Source organism: Falco peregrinus, chromosome 7, assembly GCF_023634155.1.
Source record: "Falco peregrinus isolate bFalPer1 chromosome 7, bFalPer1.pri, whole genome shotgun sequence".
NCBI lineage: Eukaryota > Metazoa > Chordata > Aves > Falconiformes > Falconidae > Falco > Falco peregrinus.
This window is the reverse complement of record NC_073727.1, coordinates 49,850,191-49,872,793: the sequence shown is the minus strand read 5'-3', so window position 1 is coordinate 49,872,793 and position 22,603 is coordinate 49,850,191. Positions and strand designations below refer to the sequence as shown.

The 22,603-nt window shown below is 40.9% G+C and overlaps 1 protein-coding gene across 7 annotated transcripts in view; it reads right to left on the bottom strand.

Annotated features, from left to right (window-relative positions):
* MAP3K4 (mitogen-activated protein kinase kinase kinase 4) overlaps nucleotides 1-19,505 on the bottom strand; it is an 80,923-nt gene extending 61,418 nt beyond the window's left edge. For 2 of the 7 annotated variants that reach the window (XR_008748027.1, XM_055809831.1), the window contains exon 1: nucleotides 14,281-15,114. Coding sequence is in view for 4 of the 7 variants with exons in the window: in XM_055809831.1 (XP_055665806.1) it covers nucleotides 14,281-14,348 (68 nt within the window). In the remaining 3 variants the exon portion in view is untranslated. Of the gene's footprint in view, nucleotides 1-14,280 lie in introns of all 7 variants that reach the window. The other 5 variants (XR_008748028.1, XR_008748026.1, XM_055809832.1 and 2 more) reach the window with 5 other exon arrangements.
* Nucleotides 19,506-22,603: the final 3,098 nt, after the last annotated feature.

The window sequence follows — 22,603 nt, the reverse complement described above, 5'->3', positions numbered from 1 at the left end:
TTCTTCACCATTTTAAAAAAGCCCTACAAAATAATGACAATCCCCTGGCCAGTTTAGGCTTCAGGGGAAAGTAAATGGCAGCAGGACAGGATTTTAACCTTTCCCTGCTGTCCCTTTATACTCATCTGATGTCTACCTACCCAGCGTAAATAGAGAAGGGGGGAAAGGGGAGGAGGAGGAGGCAAGGACTCCAAGGCCAAAACAAGTCCCCAGCTGATTGAATCCCATGGGTATGCTGAAGCTCAAAGTGACACCAAGACCTCTGCCTTCCCCCAGAATATGGGACCCATTATCCCAGCACAACCCTCTCATCACCACCGTTCCCCACCAGTGCCATACATGGGACTCTCTTGCTTTAACACACATCTGGGAGGAAAACATGCACCACTAGCTCTGAAGGGGAGGAACCACGCAGTTTGTCTCCATCCCCGCACATATTTTACTTCTGATGCTGGCATGCAAATAACACCGTCTTGACTCTAATAAAAGACACCGAGGCAAAGAAACATTTGACCTGTATCAGACAGCACAAGACTAGCATCAGTACCTGGTCAGCTCAATTTCAATTTCACTTGAATCACAAATGACATTTTACTTGGTACTATTTTTGAGGCAGATGAGGAATGTTACTCATGCTCTGGCGGAGCAAGTCTGCAGGAAGAAATATGCCAGAATATTCCCAGCCAAAAGAACAGCAGTAAGGCTAACAAAAAAAAAAAAAAAAAAAAAGTTATCAGATAGTGTACTTTTTCTTTGCCTTTAGCTATAAACAGAAATAAATACCTTAACATGCAGAACAGTTATGTGCTCTACAAAGCCATGGAAACATTTAGTGTGTGGAATTACTCTTCGCATATTACAGCTTTGAGAAGCAAGTTCACCAGCTACTGTAGATAAACTTTAGAGGTTACCTAAGAAAAATGACTGAGGTGGTACCACAGCACCACTCGTAGTTTAAGGAGAGCCCTACACTGCATCTAGCCATAAGGACAACCACACAGAACCACCAACGTATTCAGTCCAGTTTCCTTGCCTTGGGAAATCATGCTGTCTGCATGTCTTCCAGAAATCCGACTTAATTAACCTCTATTGGCCAAATATAATAGTCTTAATTTTTTTCCTACAGATCTTGTGAAAATTGGTGGATGAGTAACAGAAAAGGATCTTGTAAATGCTGAACTGGGAAAGGGGAACTCAGGTTTCCGTCTTTTTGGACATCAGAAAATTTTTATTCCTGAGAACTCTTGCAAAGAGCCCTACTGCAGAAAACACTTCAGGCAGAGCACAACCCCCGATTCTGCCAAAGACAAATCAACCACAGGAGACTAACCCACATGAAACAGAAGTCACTAGTTCCAGTGCTTATGGAACTATTTATTTTTTCAGTGATCTCACTGGCCTGGCAAGGGACAGGGTGGGGTGCTGATGCTCCTGCGGGGCCTGGCAGAGCAGAATCTGTGGCATTTGCATCAGGTCTCAGTGCCAAGGCAGCTTTAAACTAGGACAAGTTACCTCATTATAAAAGACCAGTGAAAACGCTGCTTTCCTTCTGTTCTTAAGTGAGTAACCTTTTCTAAGAGTGAAACGATCAAACCTCTTCACCAGGCTGAATGAACTCTCTTTAAAGACCATGAGCTGGTTCTTTACTTAACAGTCACTACCTTGTTTGGTTCTTGCTATATGTCTGATGAGAGGGCATGAAGTCATCGAGTATTCAAAACACCCTCCGATCTCACCCAAATTACACACAGATCTATACAGTGGGATCCAGTTTGACTGACTTAACATTCAGACATTTTTTTAATGGGTAATCTAGTAAGCTGTTCTTTAGTTTGTTAAAAACCACAGTAGATTTATCACAAATCATGCAGCACTAGCAGTCAGATCACAAGAGAGCAATCATGCTCTACAGAACCACTCTTGTTAGCAGCTGATGAGATGATCTAACTGGAGCTGGCTGGGCTGCTTAAAGGGTGGAAGGCACAGGTTACAACTCAAGTTTAAAAATTCAGTGGGATCAGTTTAGGGTTGGTATGCAAAGATTCTATCTCAACTCGGAGCTCAAATCAATGCCAGGGAACACAAAGATTCAGTTTCACCAGAGAAAGCCTTACTGTACAACAATGCACTAAATATATAGGGTCTACAGTAAAGCAACTACATCAGTTTAGTCATGCTGGTATCGATTTTTCTCATCCAGACCACACCAGGCATATATGATCATCAGCAAGAAACCCTCAGGTATTAAAACCAGCTATAATTTTAACAGGTTACTGACACAGCATTTGTAATGTTCCTGTGCTCTTTTCTGAACTAGCCAAAGACCAATTAAATCTGCAAACCTATAAAATGCAGTGCTGGCAAACCTAATTCAGATTACAGTATTTGTTATTAGACAGAATTATTGGTTCCTAAATACTGTTGCAACCAGAGCTGGGAAACATTATGAAAAACTAATTTCTTCTTTGGCACCAGGAACTGCAGGTTTTGGCCCCACACAGCCAGTGAAAACTATCTTAACCTGGCATACACCCCAAAAAGTAAAAGCTCCAAGTGTGTGTGACAACTGAAGTTACTATTTGCCAACTTTAACACCAATGCTTATGAGGAAAACTGAAAGTGCACAGTTTTCACATCAGTCCATTTACAGGCTGCTCCCAGTCTTAATTTTAATAAGCAAAATGCTTCTCATCAGTTTTAGCCCAGGACTATAAAGAGACTGTAGGCAGGATGCATAAATCAGGAACACTCAGAAAGTTGCAAGAGCAGTATGGTAAAAAAAAAAAAAAAAAAAAAAAACCACAAAACACCACCACCACCACACAAAACACCTTGACAGCTCTGAAATGCAACAAAATGAAAATAATAAAGAACGTTTCCAACAAGTAACTACTGTATGTTATGCCAAGGTGCATTCAAACTAGAATCTGAAAAGCCATAGATGACAACAGGATTATTTTTTTTTTTTTTTTAACTAAGTCAAAGTGTATCCACAACTCCAGCTCAGTCATGAAAACTGAGATAAGTCTTCAAGATCTTCAAAGGCCTGCAATCAGGAGAAGGGGAAAACTGAGGTATGAAATTTGGAGCAGCAGGACAGGGACCACAAAGTCTGGTAACCACTGCTGTTGATAAAGGCCATGAGACTTTGGAAAAATAGTTTGTTATCATTAAAAATAAATCAACAAATGAAAAAACCACTGAAGATGATCACATGAGGACATGTTAAAATTACATAGGCTAAAGTCACACTAAAGGGTATGATTTTTAACCAGTATAAGCATTTTGCACTCTGCTGAAGAATTATTCAAACTTTCAAAGTTTGTAACAATCAATAATAAGAGGTCATGCTAAAAACTGTGACAGCTATATGGGGGAAACTTTTTTAATCTTCCCTTTTTATCAGCTACCATTGATCCTCATAAGCAGGAGTTCAAATGTATTAGGCATTTAGGCAATTAACTCAGGTTCAGCCACTGCTTACCATCCCACACACAGCTTAAAAACTTGCTGGGAATCAGAGCAGTAGAGGTCAACATTGGACTACAAGCACGTAGCCATAAATTTGAATGAGGCAATTACAATGCAGTAGGCAGGATAATCGCCCACCACAACAGTTACCGAGCTGTGCGTTCCACAGGCTGCTGCTATGAACAGCTTCCTCCCATTTCAAAGACATTTCACCATTCACACATCAGTAAGGCTCTTTCTCAACCTTCCTATAGCACCTGGCCACTTCCACAGAGAACTGCAAGATCTGTGCAAGGTCCACCACCAAATTATCAACTACTAGTTCTTGATGCTCAGTGATTTTGTTTTAAAAGCAAAGCATCTATTTTTCAAATATATGCTCCTTAACAGGGATTCAGCTGGACAATGAAAGTATGTAAGAAGACAAACTTTCATTAACCTATTCTTAGTAATATACACTGCCAATTAGCTACGGCAGCAGAAAACACAGGCACTACACACTGCCAATCAATTATTTTTTAAGCTAAAGGTAGCTCTCGCTAAATGTAGTTGCAACTATTCTATTTCAAAGATAAACAATGCTCAAAAGTAATTGCAAATTGTCAACATCCCACAGCTGCTGGTAATGTAAAGAGCAAACAGGATTATTAGGTAACCACCTCTGCATCTGTTAAAACTGAAAAACAAAACAGCATCCAGTGAGAGCTGCGAAACACCACACACAACACAACTCTGGAGTCAGCAACTAATTTCTGTGGAGCAGTACGGGGTTTCGTTTTATCTGCATAGCACAAGAGAATGTAATGGTACTCCTGGACCAACAGCACAAGGAAGGAACTTCATTAATCAACCAGTAGCACTTGGGAAACTAAGACTGAGGATTAGACAACCTAATCAGCAAAACAAATTAAGATGAAATGACCTTACGTTCTGCTCAAGTGCAGGACTGCTATCTGCTGTAAACTCCTAGTGCTACACTCCAACATTATGAAAGCATCACACAGTCCTATTTTAATCCTTTTAAAAATTCTCTGCACTGATGGAAGCTATAAGCTTAAATAAATGGACTTGGTTGTGAAAAGCTCCTGAACTGAAAGCAGAGGACTATAAACCCCATTTTGCATACAGTGTTCTCTTAAAGACCTGCTGCATTTCTGAATACTGAAAGTAAGTGCTTGCAGCCATTGCATTTGAAGCAGTTACTACAAATTACTGTAAGGGGAGCAAAAGAAAGAGTAATAAAAAACCTTGAAGGAAGAACTGTAAGCACAATTCCAAGGAAGCCTTCAGTAAAAAGCAAGGAAAAAAATCTTGGGTATTTTTTCATTATTTTACTTTTTCTTACAGACCAGCAGGAATTTGCTCAGTTTGTACAAGTAAAACTTATTTTTTGCTAAATACATCCTGTGTAAATCTAGCACATTGCTGGTGGGTGGTGGGGGATGGGGAATAGCCTGGTTAGCAAGATACAAAAATTCTGTGACTAGCATGGACATTTAAATGGTGTACGTTGCATATTTCTATAATGACTGTATCTCCAGAGACTATAAAAAAACCCCATACTGTTCACATTAAAACCTAATACTGACATACAGTAATGAAGATCCTTGACTTCGCATTCACACTTGAATCTCATATGCCTGAGCTCAGCATTTCTGAGCAGTTAACGTTAAATCTTGCTCACCAATAACTTGTGATTGCTGCCAATATATTAAAGGACTTACTGTTACAAACTTTGTAACATGCTTAATAAGATTTTTAACAGTTTTAACTTTTTAAGTAGAATTAAATGCAAATTGAAACTAAGGACATGTCTGACTCTTTCATTTGCTATCCTTAAGATAATTTGGGTAAGCTATAGGAAAGCACCAAGTTTTACTTTTTTTTTTTAAATCAGAAACACTATCATGAAGATAAATTGCAGATACAGTCCTTCTTAAAGTTCTTCTAGTAAAAAAAATTTTTAAGAACAGAAAAGTCTTCAAATTATGAAGGGTGAATGCAATTAGACTTGTAAAAAGCACTGCATCTCTATTAAAGCCTGGATCAGCCTCCTGAGGAAAAAAAAAAAACCAAAACAAAAAAACAAAACCCAATTTTATTACTTTTGGAAGATATCACTGCTTGGCAATGAATACTCCTTTCAATTCCTTACCCAGAACCATGGGTATCTGTTACCTGTTGCCATCCCAAATTTTAGAGAGGGCAAGAGCACACAGATCCATACCACATCCCACCAGCAGAATGAAAATCACTGAAAGCAACTTAGATCTCAAGGGGAGAACAGCAACAAGAGCTTTGGTGTTACAAGTTTCCAGCTCACAAGGATCTCACAGACATTACTTAACTGTAGAAAAAAGGCATCTGAATAACCTGACAATAAAGTCTGGCAGAAAAACACCTAACAGCAATCTCACAGTGGAAAAGGGGAACTTCAGCGTATCATCTCTTCTGGCAAGCAGGCTGTACAAAAAAATGACAGAGAGGAAACACAAAATAAAAACACTTATTCTCTAAAGCACCTGTTGCCATTGCAACAATTCCTCCAATTGGTAAGTAAAACGCAAGATTGCTAACTACTTTAATTTCTCAGGACCTGTTTTTCAACCACACTTCTCTAACCCCATTTGCATATCCCTATGATCACCCTTACATCTGCACTATTCTTCCAGTCAACAGGAGGTGGCTAATCCTATCTAGCTAAATGCAACCATTTCCCATCTCTTCTGAAAGCTAAAACATAAATATTCATGAGGGTCACATTCAACCTTTCATCGATTTCTTTAACCATAAAAACAGATATTATGTAAGGCACACCAGTGTCAAGACTAAAATGAATGGGAAAAAACAAACTTGAAACTGATCTAAAAATCAGAAGAAAGTCTGAAAGAGATAGAGATGCTAAAGGTAATGCCTGGAAGTAATCTGAGGAACTAAAAAAACATTTTGTCATTGTTGTCATCTTAAAACAACATCCTAAGACAAGAATTTAGGGCTTTTCTGTATTCATTGAGGATTTCAAAATAACATTTTAAAGAAGAAACAGTATTAGCATAACAGTTTTAGTTTTAAGAAATACGTGAACTCAAATTCAGCCATACATAGCTATATTCTTCCTCCCAGAGGGGGAAGGCAGGATATGTGATCAGTTGTCTCTGTAGTCTTGAAATGAACAACCAGCACACTGCGGAAAAGGTGGCACTTGGGCAGTGGGAGGAGAATTTACTTGTAACAGAGACGGTAATTTTACTATTTACTGCTGATGCGAACTGAAAAAAAGCACTTGCACCTTTCATCAACTAAGTCTGTAGATGCAAATTTACAGAATCCAAGTTTTCTTTAGAACAGCTTATAGCAGAGAAGCTTGTAAGAGCACAAAACCCATAAAGTAATATTTTAAAAAAACTTTTTAAATCAAGTATGAAATGTAGTGAAGCTTATTAACACAACTTTCTACAGGGATTAAGTGAAGAATTACCAAGACTATAGTGACAGTAAACTGGCACAAAAAGGGGAACCTGTTCCAGTGCACCTTTTGTCTCCCAGGTTGCACATCCCTGCCCCCTCTGCACAGAAATCAACAATCATGTGAACTCAAGTCACCAATTTGACCGGGGAGCAACCACACAGATTTTTTTGTTGCATTGGATCAATAAACTGAAGCAAAAACTCCACAGGACAGCTAGATCCAGAAAAAATACAGTGGAGCAGCTCGGCTTCCTCTTGGGGAGAGAGACCAGGAGGATAAAAGTAACATGCTGTTCCAACACATTGAGTGTAACGGGAAATCATGCCCTCAGTCGCTCTCTTCTGGCTGCAGCTGAAGCATTTTACAAGGTGACTGTCCTTTTCTGCTTTCCACCCACAGTTTGCCAGAAGTTACCATCCCTCAAGATGCACAGGTATAACAAAGTACCAACCCTGGCTGTTCACCTGTGCTGCCAAAACTATCCGGCTTAGCTGGACTGTCTTCGTTAGCAGGACTTTTTCCCACTTCAACCACTTTAATTTTGATTATGCAACCAAATGTATTTAATATTACACTATTCGTATGGCAAATATTCCTAGTTGTGGGGAGGGGCGGAGACATAGGGATGTTAGGAGATGAGAACAGTAATTTCTAGTCTGGGTCAGCTGCAAAACTAATGTGATTTTTTACTTGCAGCAATGATAAAAGCAAAACACTTGGGCAGGAGGATGCTTAAGGTAATACCTGTATCACTACTAAGAACTGATTTCATTACATACTTCCAGCAGCTTTTTTATAAATAAACCTATGCACAAGGGTTAGTCAACATAGCAATAATTACAGAAACACTGAAACTTCACTAGTAAATAGTCAGAATGTAATAGTAGCCATGTAATAGCCATGCTTTGCCTCTATTTATGCTTTGTCTATCTTTGAAGACAAATATGTAGCATGGCTGCACAAATGCAAACACCCAATGCTGCTACGAAGCCCTGACCTGTATCTTGCCACCTGCTTCCAAACTATGGGTTTGTGCTACAACAGCCCTGCGAACAGTTAAGCAGTCCCCAGACCAGCTAAGGCCTGAGAGAAGTACAAAGCAAGTATTTCTGCTGCAAGATCAACATTGGCTTGTAGCAAGATTTCACTGTGCTGGAATCACCATTTCTGCGGAAATCTACAAGCAAAAAAGATAATTATTGGGGAAAGGACTAACATAAAGCTTAGAGCTAAACAGTTAATCTGTAATTGATTCCCAGTTACATCTTTTCACCCCTGGTAACTCTCAATTAAGCTGTTTAATTAGAACAGAAGGACCCAGTAAGTGTGAACATACTTCATTACTACAGTAGACCTCAAGCACATGCCTGACTAGCCAGTTCCCCCCATTACAAAGTTCCTTACAGCACTACTGTACTGATTAGCAACATTTATTTTAAGAGACAAATTCAAACAAAATCTTCTGCTTCTCACAATCTGGAAGCTACCACTGTCAGTTCTGTAAATTACTAATACTTGTGGCACTTTTCCCAAAAATTCTTCTATATTCTTGGGCAGAAGCTTCTAAGTGCTTGATTATTATGACAAGAAGACATAGTCACAGAAAAATGTAACAAAGGCTATTGAAACAGCAGACAGGTCTTGAAGTACCTCTTAACTGACTGAAAATATAGTGAACTTCAGTAAGACAGAAATTGTCAATGACTTAAAAATAAAGCAAAATGCAAATTATTACTCATATTTCTCATTGCAAGCAGAGATAAGAGCTATTGCGACCTATTTAAATGATCTACAGAAGTATTTTTTCTTCTGCAAGTTACAGCAACTAGACATTAGTATAAAAAAATAAAATAGAGCTCTTGTAACAGTTTTGGCAGTTCTTCATGTTCTCATCTCAGAAAAAAATAATCAGAACTTCCTGTTCTTTTTTACTAGTAAATCTGGAAACAGAGAAAGTTAACTATTTTTTCCATCTTGGATTATTATAAATTTTCATGCAAATCTGATTATGACATAACAGCATTTGGAGATTATGCATGTACATTCATCTCTGAGCTTTTTTTTTTACCCCACTCACAAACAGATTATTTTATTAAAACTACGCCTTATGTTATTTCAGCAAGAAAGAACAACAGATATATTTAATTCTGACATTGCTCTATAACGTGTAAAAAAGTGTCAAAATTGTTGATGGGTTTTTCAGGTTTACACATCCACATTTAAGCCTACCAGGTGAGGCTGCAAACGGATCAAAGGTTAGAACTTTACAAACAGGAGCTAACGGAGCTTCACCCAGCCCAGCTAGTATCCAGCTCTCTTCAATGCCTCAGAACTACTAATGTCAAAATATCAAATGATTTCAGTCACCGTGCTTCTCCTTAGTGCTACTTTTTCAACCTCAACTACATTCTAACTCATCTTTGGGGAAAAAATAAATTTCCAAGAACAGCACCTTTTTCTTTTTCTTTTCTTTTTTTAAATGAGAAGCTCTGAAATATGTTTTCATCGTTAAAGTAAAGATGGTTGAGCATTACACAGCACAGTATAAACCCAAAGGGTAAGTGCTGCAGTTCTTGGCACCTACACAAATCAGATCCCAAGGTCTCAAGCTACACATCCAAAAAATAAAGTATATTCAACTATAAACCACTTATGAAAAATCTAAACTAACAAATCTGGACAGATTTTCAGGAAAATTTAAGCCACACCAGGAAAAGTTACATACTACTGGGAAAAGAGCTACTATGACAGAAAGCATTAGGCTGCCAGGCTCAACTATAAATATATCATAGCAATGACAAATTGGGAAAAACACAGGACTAGGACAGAAGATAACAAGATCTGTAACAGTCATTCTTTCCCCTCTCTCCCATGCACAAACTCGTAGTTCTATTCCTAGACAAGAAAAAGCTACAAACTGATTTTGATTCCAAAGTTTCAGTTCACCTTTTAGATTAAGTCAAATTCTACAAGAAATCTGAAGGTGAAGCATTAAAAGTTAAACATGTTTTTAGCGAAAGCTGGTGCCTAAGCACTGGATGCTGGACTACTAGTCCACAACCTTTGGAAAATCCAGGCAATGCAATGGAGCTGCAGTACTCTGCCCTACTTGGAGCATCCCAAATGCTCAATGGACATGCCCAAGGAGAGTTCTACAGTGCAGCCGAGAAGTAACAGAGGCATATGTAACTGTGGCCTTGGTATCATTTACTAGATGCATGTTTCATAGCTAAAATGGTAAAAACTTTAGAAATACTGCTCTCAGAGGAGCCATCAGCAAGTAACCAGCAGCACACATAAGCCAAGGGCAGACTTAATCATAAATGTATACCACATTACAAACCAGCACACCACAGTCAATACCCTCAGATGCTAGCAGGACACAGAAGGAACGGAACAAATTTCTTCCTTCTGTCCCGTGACAGCAGGAAATATTCACCAGGACAATAAAACTAGAGCCCATCTTGTCTGGATCCAGAATAAACCTGATCAAGGTTCATGGCAAGCTGAAATGATTTTACATACATGGTTCTTGGATTGGACATGACCGAACATTTGACAACACTCAAACTCGGGTATTAAGAGCAAACATTCCGGCTTGCCTTTATGTTTACCAGTTGGCCAAGGATGAGCATGGGAATCATCAGCTCTTTAGATGAATGAACTCCGAAGTTGTTGGTTGGTTTTTTTTAATTCAAAAATTATTTAGTTAATAGATTACAGGCTAAACATAGCATCAATGCTGTTAACACTTGAGAGCAGAAGAAAACTTTCGGCAAGTAACAGCCCTGCAAACAGAAATAGCATATACAACAGCAAATCCAACCACATAGCTTAAGTAGTAAGAGCTAAGATACCTGTATCTTCCCATGTTGACAGAGGTCAGCATGCCACTGGACTAGCAGTGGGTAGTATAAAAACTTGTCTTCTAAATCTATTTTAGATGCAGTTTAAAAAGAATGGTTTGTATATAATCTAAGAAATCTGGTTGTCATGGAAGCCAAATCTTTATAAGCCTCTAAAAATCCCAATTTGCTCCCCTGAATAAAAATTACTGCACATGCCTTATTCTTTGCTTTAAATTCAGTAGATCTGTTTTTCACCACAGCACGGTTTGCATTCCACAAGGGCCAATATCACTAGCTTACATAATAGTAAAACCAACCTTGACACAGACAGCCCTAATTAACAGACATAAAAACATCTCAAGCAGCCACACAACGCAGACTAATCCTTGATGCTACAAATGCCAAAGACATCTCAACTAGCACTTTGTGTATGTTTGTGTGTAGGTGGAGCAATCAGTCATTCATCCCAATCTTGCACATGTAAACAAGAAAATGCAATACATGAAGATCAGAGATTACATCTTACCTCATTTAAATGCATGGGGGGGAAAAAAAAGAGTAACAAAAAAAAAGGATGGTAAAGCTCTATAAACTTAAATACTTTTTCCCACTGAAGCTATAATCCTCAGTTAATAAAATAATTTCAAATTCTTTCACTGCTGGTACACTGTCAGTCATACAGATAATTTGGCAAACAGAAAAATAGGTTGAGCACAATTCATAGCATGACCTCAGGCTTCCCCCAAACAACAGATGCTGTAGACTGGCAGCCCAATTCATTGTCATCACATAGCCAACAAATCTGATAAGACAGACCACTGAAAAATTTCCCAGCACCAAGGAAGCCTCCACAGTATACACAATTCTGTCCTGCTTTACTCACAGCCTTCCTTCACCCCTATGTTGGATGTATGCCAGGAGAAAAGAGGGCTACAAGCCATCAAGGCACAAGTTAAGAATAGCCCTACGGCTCTTCATGCCTTCACAGTGCCACCAAAATTGGCATCCCAACAAAGAACATGCTTAAGGCCTCGTTTTCCTCTATAGTGGATTTTGTGTCAGAAAATTCTTGGGAAACCCTAAAATTGGGTTCAAAAAATTTAAAGCCTATAGGCCATAACCAAGAAGCACCAAACCTACCTGTTTCAACCAGTGTTCTAAACTATCTAAGTGGAAACATCTTATCTTGAAAACTGTTTGCTTTGTTACAAGTAGTGATACTTCAACCTGAATTCTTCCCAAAACTTTTCAGCAGTATCTTTTCATTTATGCATAACCACTGCAGGCTGTCCAATGTCCAAGTGCAATGCTGCCTCAGAATCAACATCTGCTCATAGGTTGCCCAAGTATTTTTCACTTTGGAACTGCCTCTCCTCTCTCCCCACCCCAAAGGGTGTGTTTCAAAAAAGAAAGGAAGACACGGAAAAAACAGTTTGTAGATGTATTGCTAATCAGAATGACTGAGTACTTCTCCAGCAGAATTAAACTGAAAGAGAATGCATTATACCAAAGCACTTTAGTGCCAGCCAGAAGAACTCTTTAGCACAAGAACACACATTCTACAAACAGGATTAAAAGCTACTTGCCACCAAATGGATTTCAATTTCCCAAGCCTGCACACAGTCCCACTGATTTCAACAAGATTCTGACCTCACAGCCACAAGACTGAACACCTAAAGACAACTCCAACATTTAAATCAACTTTGATCATATTTGAAAAATATTCAGATACTTTATTCCTGTATTACATTCAGAAAAAAAAAAAAGCAAGTACTGCATAAAGCCAGAGAAGCAGTTCTGTTCTAAAGCAGATGTGAAGTTGGTACACGAAGTACACACAGAAGTGAATCACTGTGGAGTACCCTGCACAAATTAAGGCTACCTAATTGTTTTGAAACATCTCCTTCCCACCCACCAGCTCACTCTAAAATAACTAATTCAATTTTCATTTGCTGGGTGAAGTTGCCACCACACTATCCACACCCACATCCGACTCATAAACTGTCTTTTAATAAGCAGAATCCAGCAGAGGTCAGAAATGGCCCTAGACAGGAAATGCCTGGGTGTTTTCCATTCATGCACTGCAGATTACTCTTCTACATGAAGACAGCCCAGGTCTAGGGTCATGCTGTTGTACAAACTTCGTTTTCTGCTTAACCTGCACTATCACTCTTTGAAGATACTGTAAAAAGTAACTTGAAAGCTTACGAATTCAGTTGCCCTACTGGCATATGTATTTCATAATATTTCTGTTAAATCTAATTAACTGTTATATACCTTCTGGTTTTGGCAGTCTCATGACATAAGAAAAACAAATCATTAAAATACGCTAATGAAAACTCCAACCAGATACTGTTCAACTCCATAACTGTGATCCAAACCGGAGTGCATTCCCTGTTGATACATCAGTACGAAACAGTAGCTTGCAATATCCAAGAATGATCTCGGGAACACGACAGCACCAAGGTTTTTTGCACAGCACACCTGGAATACAACACGCCTGACTATTGCCTTCCAGTACTAATTGATCACACGAGCATTTTAAAACACGTTTCCCGAATGCCTCCTAGTGACAAGTGAAGCGCATCAACAGGATGTTATTTTAAAAGGAGAAATAAATGCCAGGGAATTAATAACTTGGACTTATGCAACACTTCTACAGCCAGTTGGAAACACTAAACGATGAAGTAATTTGCATCCCCATCTCTCAGCAGGGCACACATGGAGACTTGCAAAAAGCCAATCTGCAGGTCAGCACATTCAGGAGGTAACAGCAGTCGCAAAAAGCTTGAGGCATCATAACGTTAGCCCTCTTTGTGGAAGCCTTTTTTTAAAAAAATACCTGTTATCTTCTGACAAATACCGATTGCAACGTTGCCAGGAGCGATACTCCAAGATCCTGCTGTTTTATCGGCGCCTCAGAGAGAACCTAGCTACCCGGCTTTAACCACGGCTGCTATACACACGGGACAGCCTCCTGGAAGGCAGTGTTTTTATCTCTGCAGTTCACAAGTCAGCGAGCATAGGTCACACCCCGCCAGCCGCGCAGGGGGCTCCGACAGTCGCTCCGGCCACCGGCACCGGCTGCCCACGAGAGCCGCCCCCGGGAGCGCCCCAGCGACACCCCCGCTCCTGCCGCTCTCCGCGAGGGGAAGGAAACCATCTGGGTTTAATTGCAAAGTGCCCACAAAACATTGCCTTACCCACCGCAGCCACTAGAGATTTCTTATCGAAGCACTTTCTCACTCCGTGGGCGCGTTACAGAAGCGCTGAAGCGGCAGCCGGTGCTTCCGCAGCGCAACGGGCCGAGGGGCGGCCAGGCCACAACCCCCCAGCGCTGCGCTCCCGACGCCGTGCCCCGGCGGGGCGAGCTGCGCCCCAGCAGCGCAGCGGGGCGGCTGGCACGTACCCGGCCCGGCCCCGCTCCCAGCCCGGCGGGCGGGCCGCCGCTCCCCGCACGCAGCTCCGTGTTCGGCAGCGCGCCGTACTGACCTCCCCGGCGGCGGCGGCAGCTCCTCCATGGCGGCGGCGGCAGAGACCAGCGCGGCGACGTCTCTCATGCGTGCACCGAGGCCGGCATGGCGACGGGTCCCAGTGCGCGGCCCGGCCTGGCCCGCTGCAGCGCCGGGGGTGTAGCGAGGAGCAGGGGAGAGCTGGAGGGGGGTGGGGGGTCTCTACCCAGCTGCAGGAGCCCGGCCGCGCAGAGCCGCCCGCGCGGCCGCCATCTTGGGAACAGCCTCGGCGGGCCGAGACGCCGGGAGCATCACTACGGCGTGCGAGGAGGGACCGGCCGGGCCAGAGGCGCTCGCTCCGCCGCCGCCGGGCGGGGAGAGGCACGGGGCGGGGGCGGCCGCTGCCCGCTGCCCCCGCCGGGGGGGTGCCTGCCCCTCACGCCGTCGGCGGGGCCGGGACCGTGCGGGCTGGCAGGCAGCGGCGTTCCGCGCTCGGGAGGCCGGGGGTGTTCCCCCGCCGCTCCCGGGAGGGGCCGCGTGTGCTCCGGCGCCGGGCGGCCCTGGAGGCGCGGCGGGAGCTGCCGCTCCGCCAGCTGGCGCCTGGCTGCCGCCCCGCCGCGGCAGAGCTGCTGCCGTTACCGGGTGCCGCTCGCTACGGGCGCCGCCGACTCAAAACTTGCACGTTGCCACCCCGCTAGCAGCCAGGGATGGAATTAAACACCGAATTGCCGGGAGGGTGGCGGTTTAGCTGGGCGGGTACCAGCGCCCCGCAGCCCCCTGGAGCGGCAGCCAGCGCGTCCGGAGGCGGCAGCGCCTGGTCCCCCGGGGGGCACGGGGCAGCGGTGAGGGGCGCTCACGGCTCTGCGGGCACGGGGCGGGGGGGAACAGCGTCATCTGTGGTGCTGCTTACAGACCAACGTGTTTCGTTTGATAAGCCTCGTCTTTCTAATGCCTCCCGCAGCACTGGTTATCAGGCACTGGTTATTACCCATTTGGAAATACAGGGGGGAAAAATGTAATTTCCCGAACTACAGCTTGGCTGGAATGCCAGCGATAACGCCCTGCAAAGGCAGAAAAGTGCCATTGAGTTATTTAATTGTTACGGTTGGTGAGAGAGCCTCATCTTTTGTTCTGCAGGGCTGGAAGTACGGCAGCAAACGCTGGCATCGGTGGTGTGTGTACAGCGTGTGTCGGTTCTGAAGATTGAAGTTTGAACTTGGGCTGGAATCAGTGCCAGATTCTGCTTTATGCACAGTTCCTTCATTAAATCAACTGTACAAGAAATTACGCAGTTTTCTAGCCTGATACTAAAGTTCAGTTGTAAAGTCACTGTTCACAATACAAAGTTGTCTGTGTATCTACTGAAGTTTAAGAAACAAAGTTTCTACAAATTGATTTTAACAGGCCTTTTGAAATACAGGGATTAAAAAAAAAAAAAAAGCTGAAATGCAGGAGATACTTCTACTATACATGTATCATGTTAACAAATACATGCATCAAAATGTGGGACCAGATGAAGAACATTATGCAGGAAGCCAGTTCCCTGTTCTCTATAGGTCAAGAAAAATACCCAGATCATCATGACCCTGATGGACATGACATTTAAAAATCAAGACATTCAGCATTTACGTGCAGAATAATTACTTCAGATTACATCATGTAATGGAAAAAAGCAGTATTTAACATGTTGATGATTTTTGGTGAAATACTTGAGCCCCAAACCAAAAAGCAGTTCTAAAGGCAGTTACACAAACTACATCCCTACTGATCTGTCATGGTGAACAAAACCTAGAAATTATAGATGAAGAAAGCCAACATCAGAAATTCTGAAGTGGCAACCTGATGAATTACTTGTAGTCTCCATAAAAACATAAATTCTCTAAATCTAAAGCAAAGCTGCTTATTTCACAGTATGCTCTTTTTTCAGTATGATTGCAAATAACAAAGGCTCAATGTCGTTGATGAAATAAGTGCATAGCGATGGCTTCTAGCATTATTTTTGGCTATGCTATGGATTATCGTCTGACACCACCTCTTCAGCTGTTTGCAGGGCAAAGAAGTCTTTAGCAATCACAGCAAAATTTTTCAGCTTCTTTGCTTCTTCAGTCAAAACAATCAGTGTAGTTATGTTACGAGCACCGAGTTTTCATTAACTAGGAAAAAAAAAAATATATGATATTGCCTTTTGCCACAGATGTGATGGCACAATGGTGTGGATGTGTAGACAGCCGGGGGGGGCTTGGCAAAGGTAAAAATGGGGACTGCTCACCTCCACTACTTACTGTAAATATTAAGATGATTTACTGAAGCAAACTGGGGTTCACTGCAGCTCCCAGACAAGGAGGTCCAGAATAAACTTTCCCACATGCCTCTTCCCCTTTCCGTTTAGGGCAACCCAGCATATTGGGTTGCATCACATTCTTGTGGTATACCATACAGAATAGGCTAAAACTACAGATGACTGGCCAAGAAAAGCAAGGCTGTGTGTTAGATACAATGGCACTTCTTTGTCCGCAGTAGGCCATAATGAGCAACACAGCTCCTATTGTAAGAGGAGAGGTTTATGAACGGCCTACAGGGAACTTGGAAGGAAAGGAAAAGAGTTGCAGGAGTATATGGAGCCGATAGTACAGGAGACAGCAGATAACATTAAGACTGTCAGAGCCTATGTCGAGATAATATTTAGCAAAGGCAAAATTTAAAGAAGTTACAGAAGTCTTACGAAAATTGATATGCACAAAATTATTTTAATTATTTTTGACTTCTTTTAAGGAATATCTTTTAAAGACTCCCTCACTGCCAGTTTGTGAGTCTAAACATATCAGCATTACACAGGTGCATGGAAATTGATAAATGAAATTGTTCACTCTGGTTTCCACCACTGGAACAGAAGAAGGCACAAAATTAAAATAAATATAAAAAGAAATGATGTCTTCATCTGTCAGAAAATTGAGTTGAAATATTAGTAATGTTAATGGATTTTATTCTCTGATGTGGCAAAATGATGATCCCAAAATTCTAGGCTTAAAAAAAAAAACACCTGAGCAACTGTCAAAGTAGACAATAATTTCGGATTAACTTCTGTTTTCTGAAGTTTTAGGATAAATTTTCTTCTTTTTTTCAGCAACCCTGTGGGTTTGTATTTTTACTAGATACTGTGTTTGCTTAGGAATCGTTTTTTATTCCAGCAGCATGCTTTTTATTACACTGGCAGTCCTAGAACTTGCAATAAAAATTTAAGAGATGGCAATAGCATCCTAGTACCAAAAACAGGTCTTTCAGATAGGTTTTTTTTTAATTTCTACTGCAAATACCCGTTAAATTTCTATCTATTCCTGGGGCATAGATTCTGTTACCCCTTTCTCCTCATTTCATCACACATATCAGACTGGATTGTACATGCAGCTGTGCTTTTGCCATTTGTGAATTCTACAGCTGTTTTCTATATACAAAAAAATACTAATGAGGAAAAAGAAAGATTAGGTCCATGTAGGTAATTAAATATGTTACAAGAACATATTCGAAACTTTTTCTCCCAGTACCTCTCAAAAGGCCAAACTTCTATTTCATGCTATGAATGTTAAGCAGAATAAGGCACAACTTGCTCTTTTTTTAACACAGTTAATGAAACATAGTAATTGGAGGGTTCTTCACTGTGAACTATGTGCAAAAATGAAATTGTCGAAAAAAACAGCTTTGCAGATTTAGTTTTTCCTTCCAATATTTTTTTTTAATTCCACTAAAATCTGTTTAAAAATAAAAGCAAATTTAATTAGACATAGACCCTCTTTCAGCAGTAGACACTGGAAAGCAGCCTGTTAGCTATAGTTAGTCTAAATCTAGTAAAATATGCTGAAGATAGAATTTTCATTTTTTCTCAGTCACAGATTAGAAATGCTCTTCTGCAATGCAATTAAGAGCAAAACACGAGCAATACCTGCATTTAATATCTAGAAGACAATCTGACACCATCTTTTTCATATGTAGATATGCAACTAGCTACTCCAGAGTCAAAATAAAACACCAACATGTATTTCTACCTGGAAATACGCAGATTCTTCCATCTACAGTTTTGTTGTTTTCCCAGAAGGCCAGGTTGGGTGTTTTTTTAAAGGAGCAGAACTCAGTTTTCAGTGTCGTACAATCTGAGCTTTGCTGCAATTGATTTGAAGTGTGAACCTGTGAAAGAAATTAAGGAGTCACACTGTATATACCCCTGTTCAATCATCTGTTACTGCTGTGATTCATTCACTTCAGAAGCTCGCATGATAGCTGCCAAAGCTTGTTCAGCAGCATGGTTTAACATCCATCCTATAATAGGAGCCAGCTAGCTTGACAGAGTTAGAGTATTTCTGTCTGAATACTGTCATCTCACATGCTGCATGTCAGATCACACAGGGCTTGATATCATTAACTCATCACTATTAAAGGAGTATCTGTTAGTAAGAATAGCATGAAGTCAGAAAGATTCCTGGGATTATTGTTTTATCACTTCAGCTGGGTGTTTTTTCTTTTTGCTTCCTGTCCTGAAAAGCAGCTGTATGTAACACTGCCTCTGCCATTATTAAAATGATATGACCTACATAAAAGAAGTGTAAACCTCAGTTGTGGTTAAAGCAGTATGCTTTTACTGTGTAAAGCTGGTCTTCGGGCTCAGTGTCTGTAAAGCTGGGCATGGGTAAAACTGCTGGCTGGTATTCAAAGGTACCTTGGCACTGGACATAGAAATTATTGTCCTTAGGTATAAATAGACTGAAAATTATTCTGATTCAATACCTGTATTGTAACAGTCTGGCTACAGTAGCTTGTGTCTTCCCAAGAACTAACTTTGGACCTGTGAAAATAAGCTGCACTGAATTTAGTGCTACTTGAACTTGATTATCAACGACAGAGTAAGCTTCCTTAAAGCTGGCTTGGCTCCTGCTAACTTACACTATAATTCTTTCCCCAACTGTATCATAGATATAGTGACCAGCTGTGGGACATCTATAAACAAGACTAAGATCATTGCAGTGCTTGTTTGCATTTGTGTTCAATAGAGTCATTTCAAGTTCAAAAGAAGCTCTACTGAAGAACTGGGGCCCATCCTCTGAAACCCTGTTTGTAGACTGAGAGCATATCTGTCTTCTGTGTGTGCCTGACAGTGCAATTTAGTTCATTGTTGCGTGCAACTCTGTGTTTTCAAGCATCTTGCAAGTTTGAACACTTGCTTGTATTAAAAATTTTAAAATGATGCTATTTATTTTCATCAGCCCAGAAAGCAAAAAAAAAAAAAAATATCTAGACTATATCTTTTTAAAATATCTGGTTGTGCATCTGAGATTCTTTCTATATCCGCCTTACAGCAGCTGCGTTATCCCAGCAGAAAACAGCTGTGACATCTATATCAAACTTCCCTGCCTAGGGACATCTTCTATAGCTCCTGTCCATTTCCTCTCCTTCCAACAGCTCTTTCTATAACGTGAGAGCAGTCACAGAAAAGCAGCATAGCTGACATATTCCTTTACCCGTGAAGTTCCTGGCTGTTGCATCAGCTGTGTGGAGTTATAAGCAGCCATGAGAAAATTTTAATCTTCATTTAATGTTAATCCTTGCAAACATTTCTATGCACATCAGTTCACTTATATAACAGGCATGCTGAAATCAGTGGGACGACCCTGGGAGAACAGTTACTCATACATATAAATGTTTATAGGATTCATTTCCTCCTTTTGCTCTGAATCACCTGAAGGAATTTAGCACCCGCAGCTTTGCAAGGTGAGTTTCATGGTGTAATCCTGTTGATAGCTCATTTCTGGCGAACAGCGATAGGAACTAAGATATTCTCCACTTATCGCAATGCACCCCTGACTAGAGGATTGCAAGACAGCAGCTCATTCTGCAACTCCCAGTTGTCTCCAGTTCTGCGGTGTTACAGGTTTCATCTTACGCCTTCATTTCTGTCCACTTCATTACTTAAAAAAAAGCTGTTACCTCATTGTGAACATAACTATTTTCATCCTTCTAAATACTTACACAGTTCCTACAGTATAAAGCACTCTAAAGAGAGAATCGCCTGCCATTTGACATTATTTCAATGCATTCAGAGTTTTTTATTCTCATTTGAGTCTTATTGGCCCCCATCATTATTTCTATACTTTTAATTATAATTTCCTCTTCTCTGCAGGTACTGATGCTTATTTTAAGGCACATCCATGCTAGGAAACATAGCACACAGCACTTGAAATAAGTTTTGAATGATGTGAGCTAATCTGCTTTCCTGGCAGCAGCAGTCTCTCCAGATACAGCCAGCTGAGGAATTCAGTTTATGACCCTTGCATTAGGGAGCTGAGATCCATGTGACATACTCTGCTGAGCAGCTACGGAAGAGGTAGCCCTCCCATGCATTTTGCACCTCTATGAGGCAGTTCAGGAGGAGTCATGGATGTTAGTTATGGACGACACAACTTCTGAAACCTTGCTAGACAGAAATAACGGAGAACCGTAAAGGACAGTGCTGGAATCTCTGAAGGATCTATGAAAAGCTGGACAGCAAAGCTTCCTCCGTTTTCCTTTCTTTTTTCTTCCCTCACCAGAGACCTTCAACCAAGCAAAACTTGTATATTCCACAGTGTTTTAAAAGAGTCTTTTTTCCCTATCCATTTTGCATGATGGAGTTCACACATCCTTCTGCAAAGAATCAGAGCACCACGGATCTGCAGGTATCACACAGCATTTGGCTCCCTTAGTACCTTCCACTGAGATGACAGATCCCCAGGATCTTCATGTGCAGTATAAATGCGTACTGGTTCTTGCCCACGTTATAAACTGTAAAACAATTTATTATGCCTGTTGGTTTTCTTGACTGAGACAGGTTTCTGAGCCCTTCTGACTTTTTCTTTTGCCAGCTTAAGCAGCTTTCTGGTCATCTCAGCCAGGAGACTATGAAGTTTTTTAGGGAGGCTTTTGTCTGCTTGGAACTGAGGAGACCAAGTAGCAGGTAGAGTGGATGGTCTAATCATTCCTATTATCCCAGAAGCATAGGAGGGTATATTAAATAAAAGAATGTGGATAATCCCAGTGATCTCAACTGTGTTATTTGTAAGGTCCATAACAGGATCTCTCTAAGAGTTTCAGCATTTATTTGGCATGGTCTTCATGCATTTGTGAGTAAAAAACAATGCTGTATCACACATATTTGTGCTCATTGGCTTTCTGGAACCTACCTTCAAGTACTCTATATTTTGACCTCTCCTAAGGATGGATATAGGTTCAAGTAGCAAGGGTCAGAATCAAAAGCGACACCAAGCTGACTGTCAGGACCATGGCCAAAGTTACTGAAGCTTCGTGTGACTTCTGACTTCAAAAATCTTGTATTTTCATCTTTACATTTGCAACTGTAATATTTCAAGACTGGCATGTATGTGTTTAATCTTTTGAATAAAACTGCTTAGCCAAAACAAAAGACTCAATCGTTTAATGACGTACTCCATGGAGATGAAGTATGAACATTTACCATGGAATTCAAGGGATAAAATTATTCTAGAACAAATGTGTTTGATACCAACACAGGAAATTAGATTGTTGGGTTCCTGTTTTTTTGGGGTGGTTTGGTATTTTTCCTGCGGCTGCAGAATCCTCTTATGGAACTATACAGAAGTTTATAGTCGCAGTGAGCACAAATCTTAACCCAGTTACACCTTTTTCTAATGTCCTCCTTCCTCTCCCCCATTTGCCTGAATAATGCTACATGCAGCCATCACAGTTGCAGAGGCTACACAGAACCAGCAGAACTACCTCTGTAGATGACTTGAAAAAGTTTTGTCTTTGCCACTGGGCACCCTGCGGAGTTTTATATATCCCTGGTAATCCCCTTATCCCACACGTGACATTACAGTTCCTTCTTTTTTAGTTGTCGGGAGGAAAATATGTTACAAATAAATGAAATACAATCTACTTTTCCTATGTTGGCTAACATGTGATTTAGGTTTACCCAGGTAACCGTGACATTTTTGAAAAAGGAAAAGAAATTTGGGGAAAATCTGAAAAATATTGTTACATTATATTTTAAAGTATTTTTAATTACCATAGCAATGGCCTTAGTGAAAGTGTGAGAGGATGCATCATTCTTCTTTTTTTTCCTAGGCTAATAATTTTTTTTTTACATAATCTTCACAATGAAACAATATTTTCCAGACCCAGACTCCATCCAAAGGCGGATTTGTCAAAATTGGGAAAAAACACATTTAAGAATTTGGAATCCCTTTAATGTTCTTTCATTCCTAAGAAAAAATATCATGGATTGTTTTCCTTCTTTTTTTCCTACACATCAAAATTCAAAAAACATCAGTGAAGTAGCATCGAAACAATTCAGGTGAAAAGCA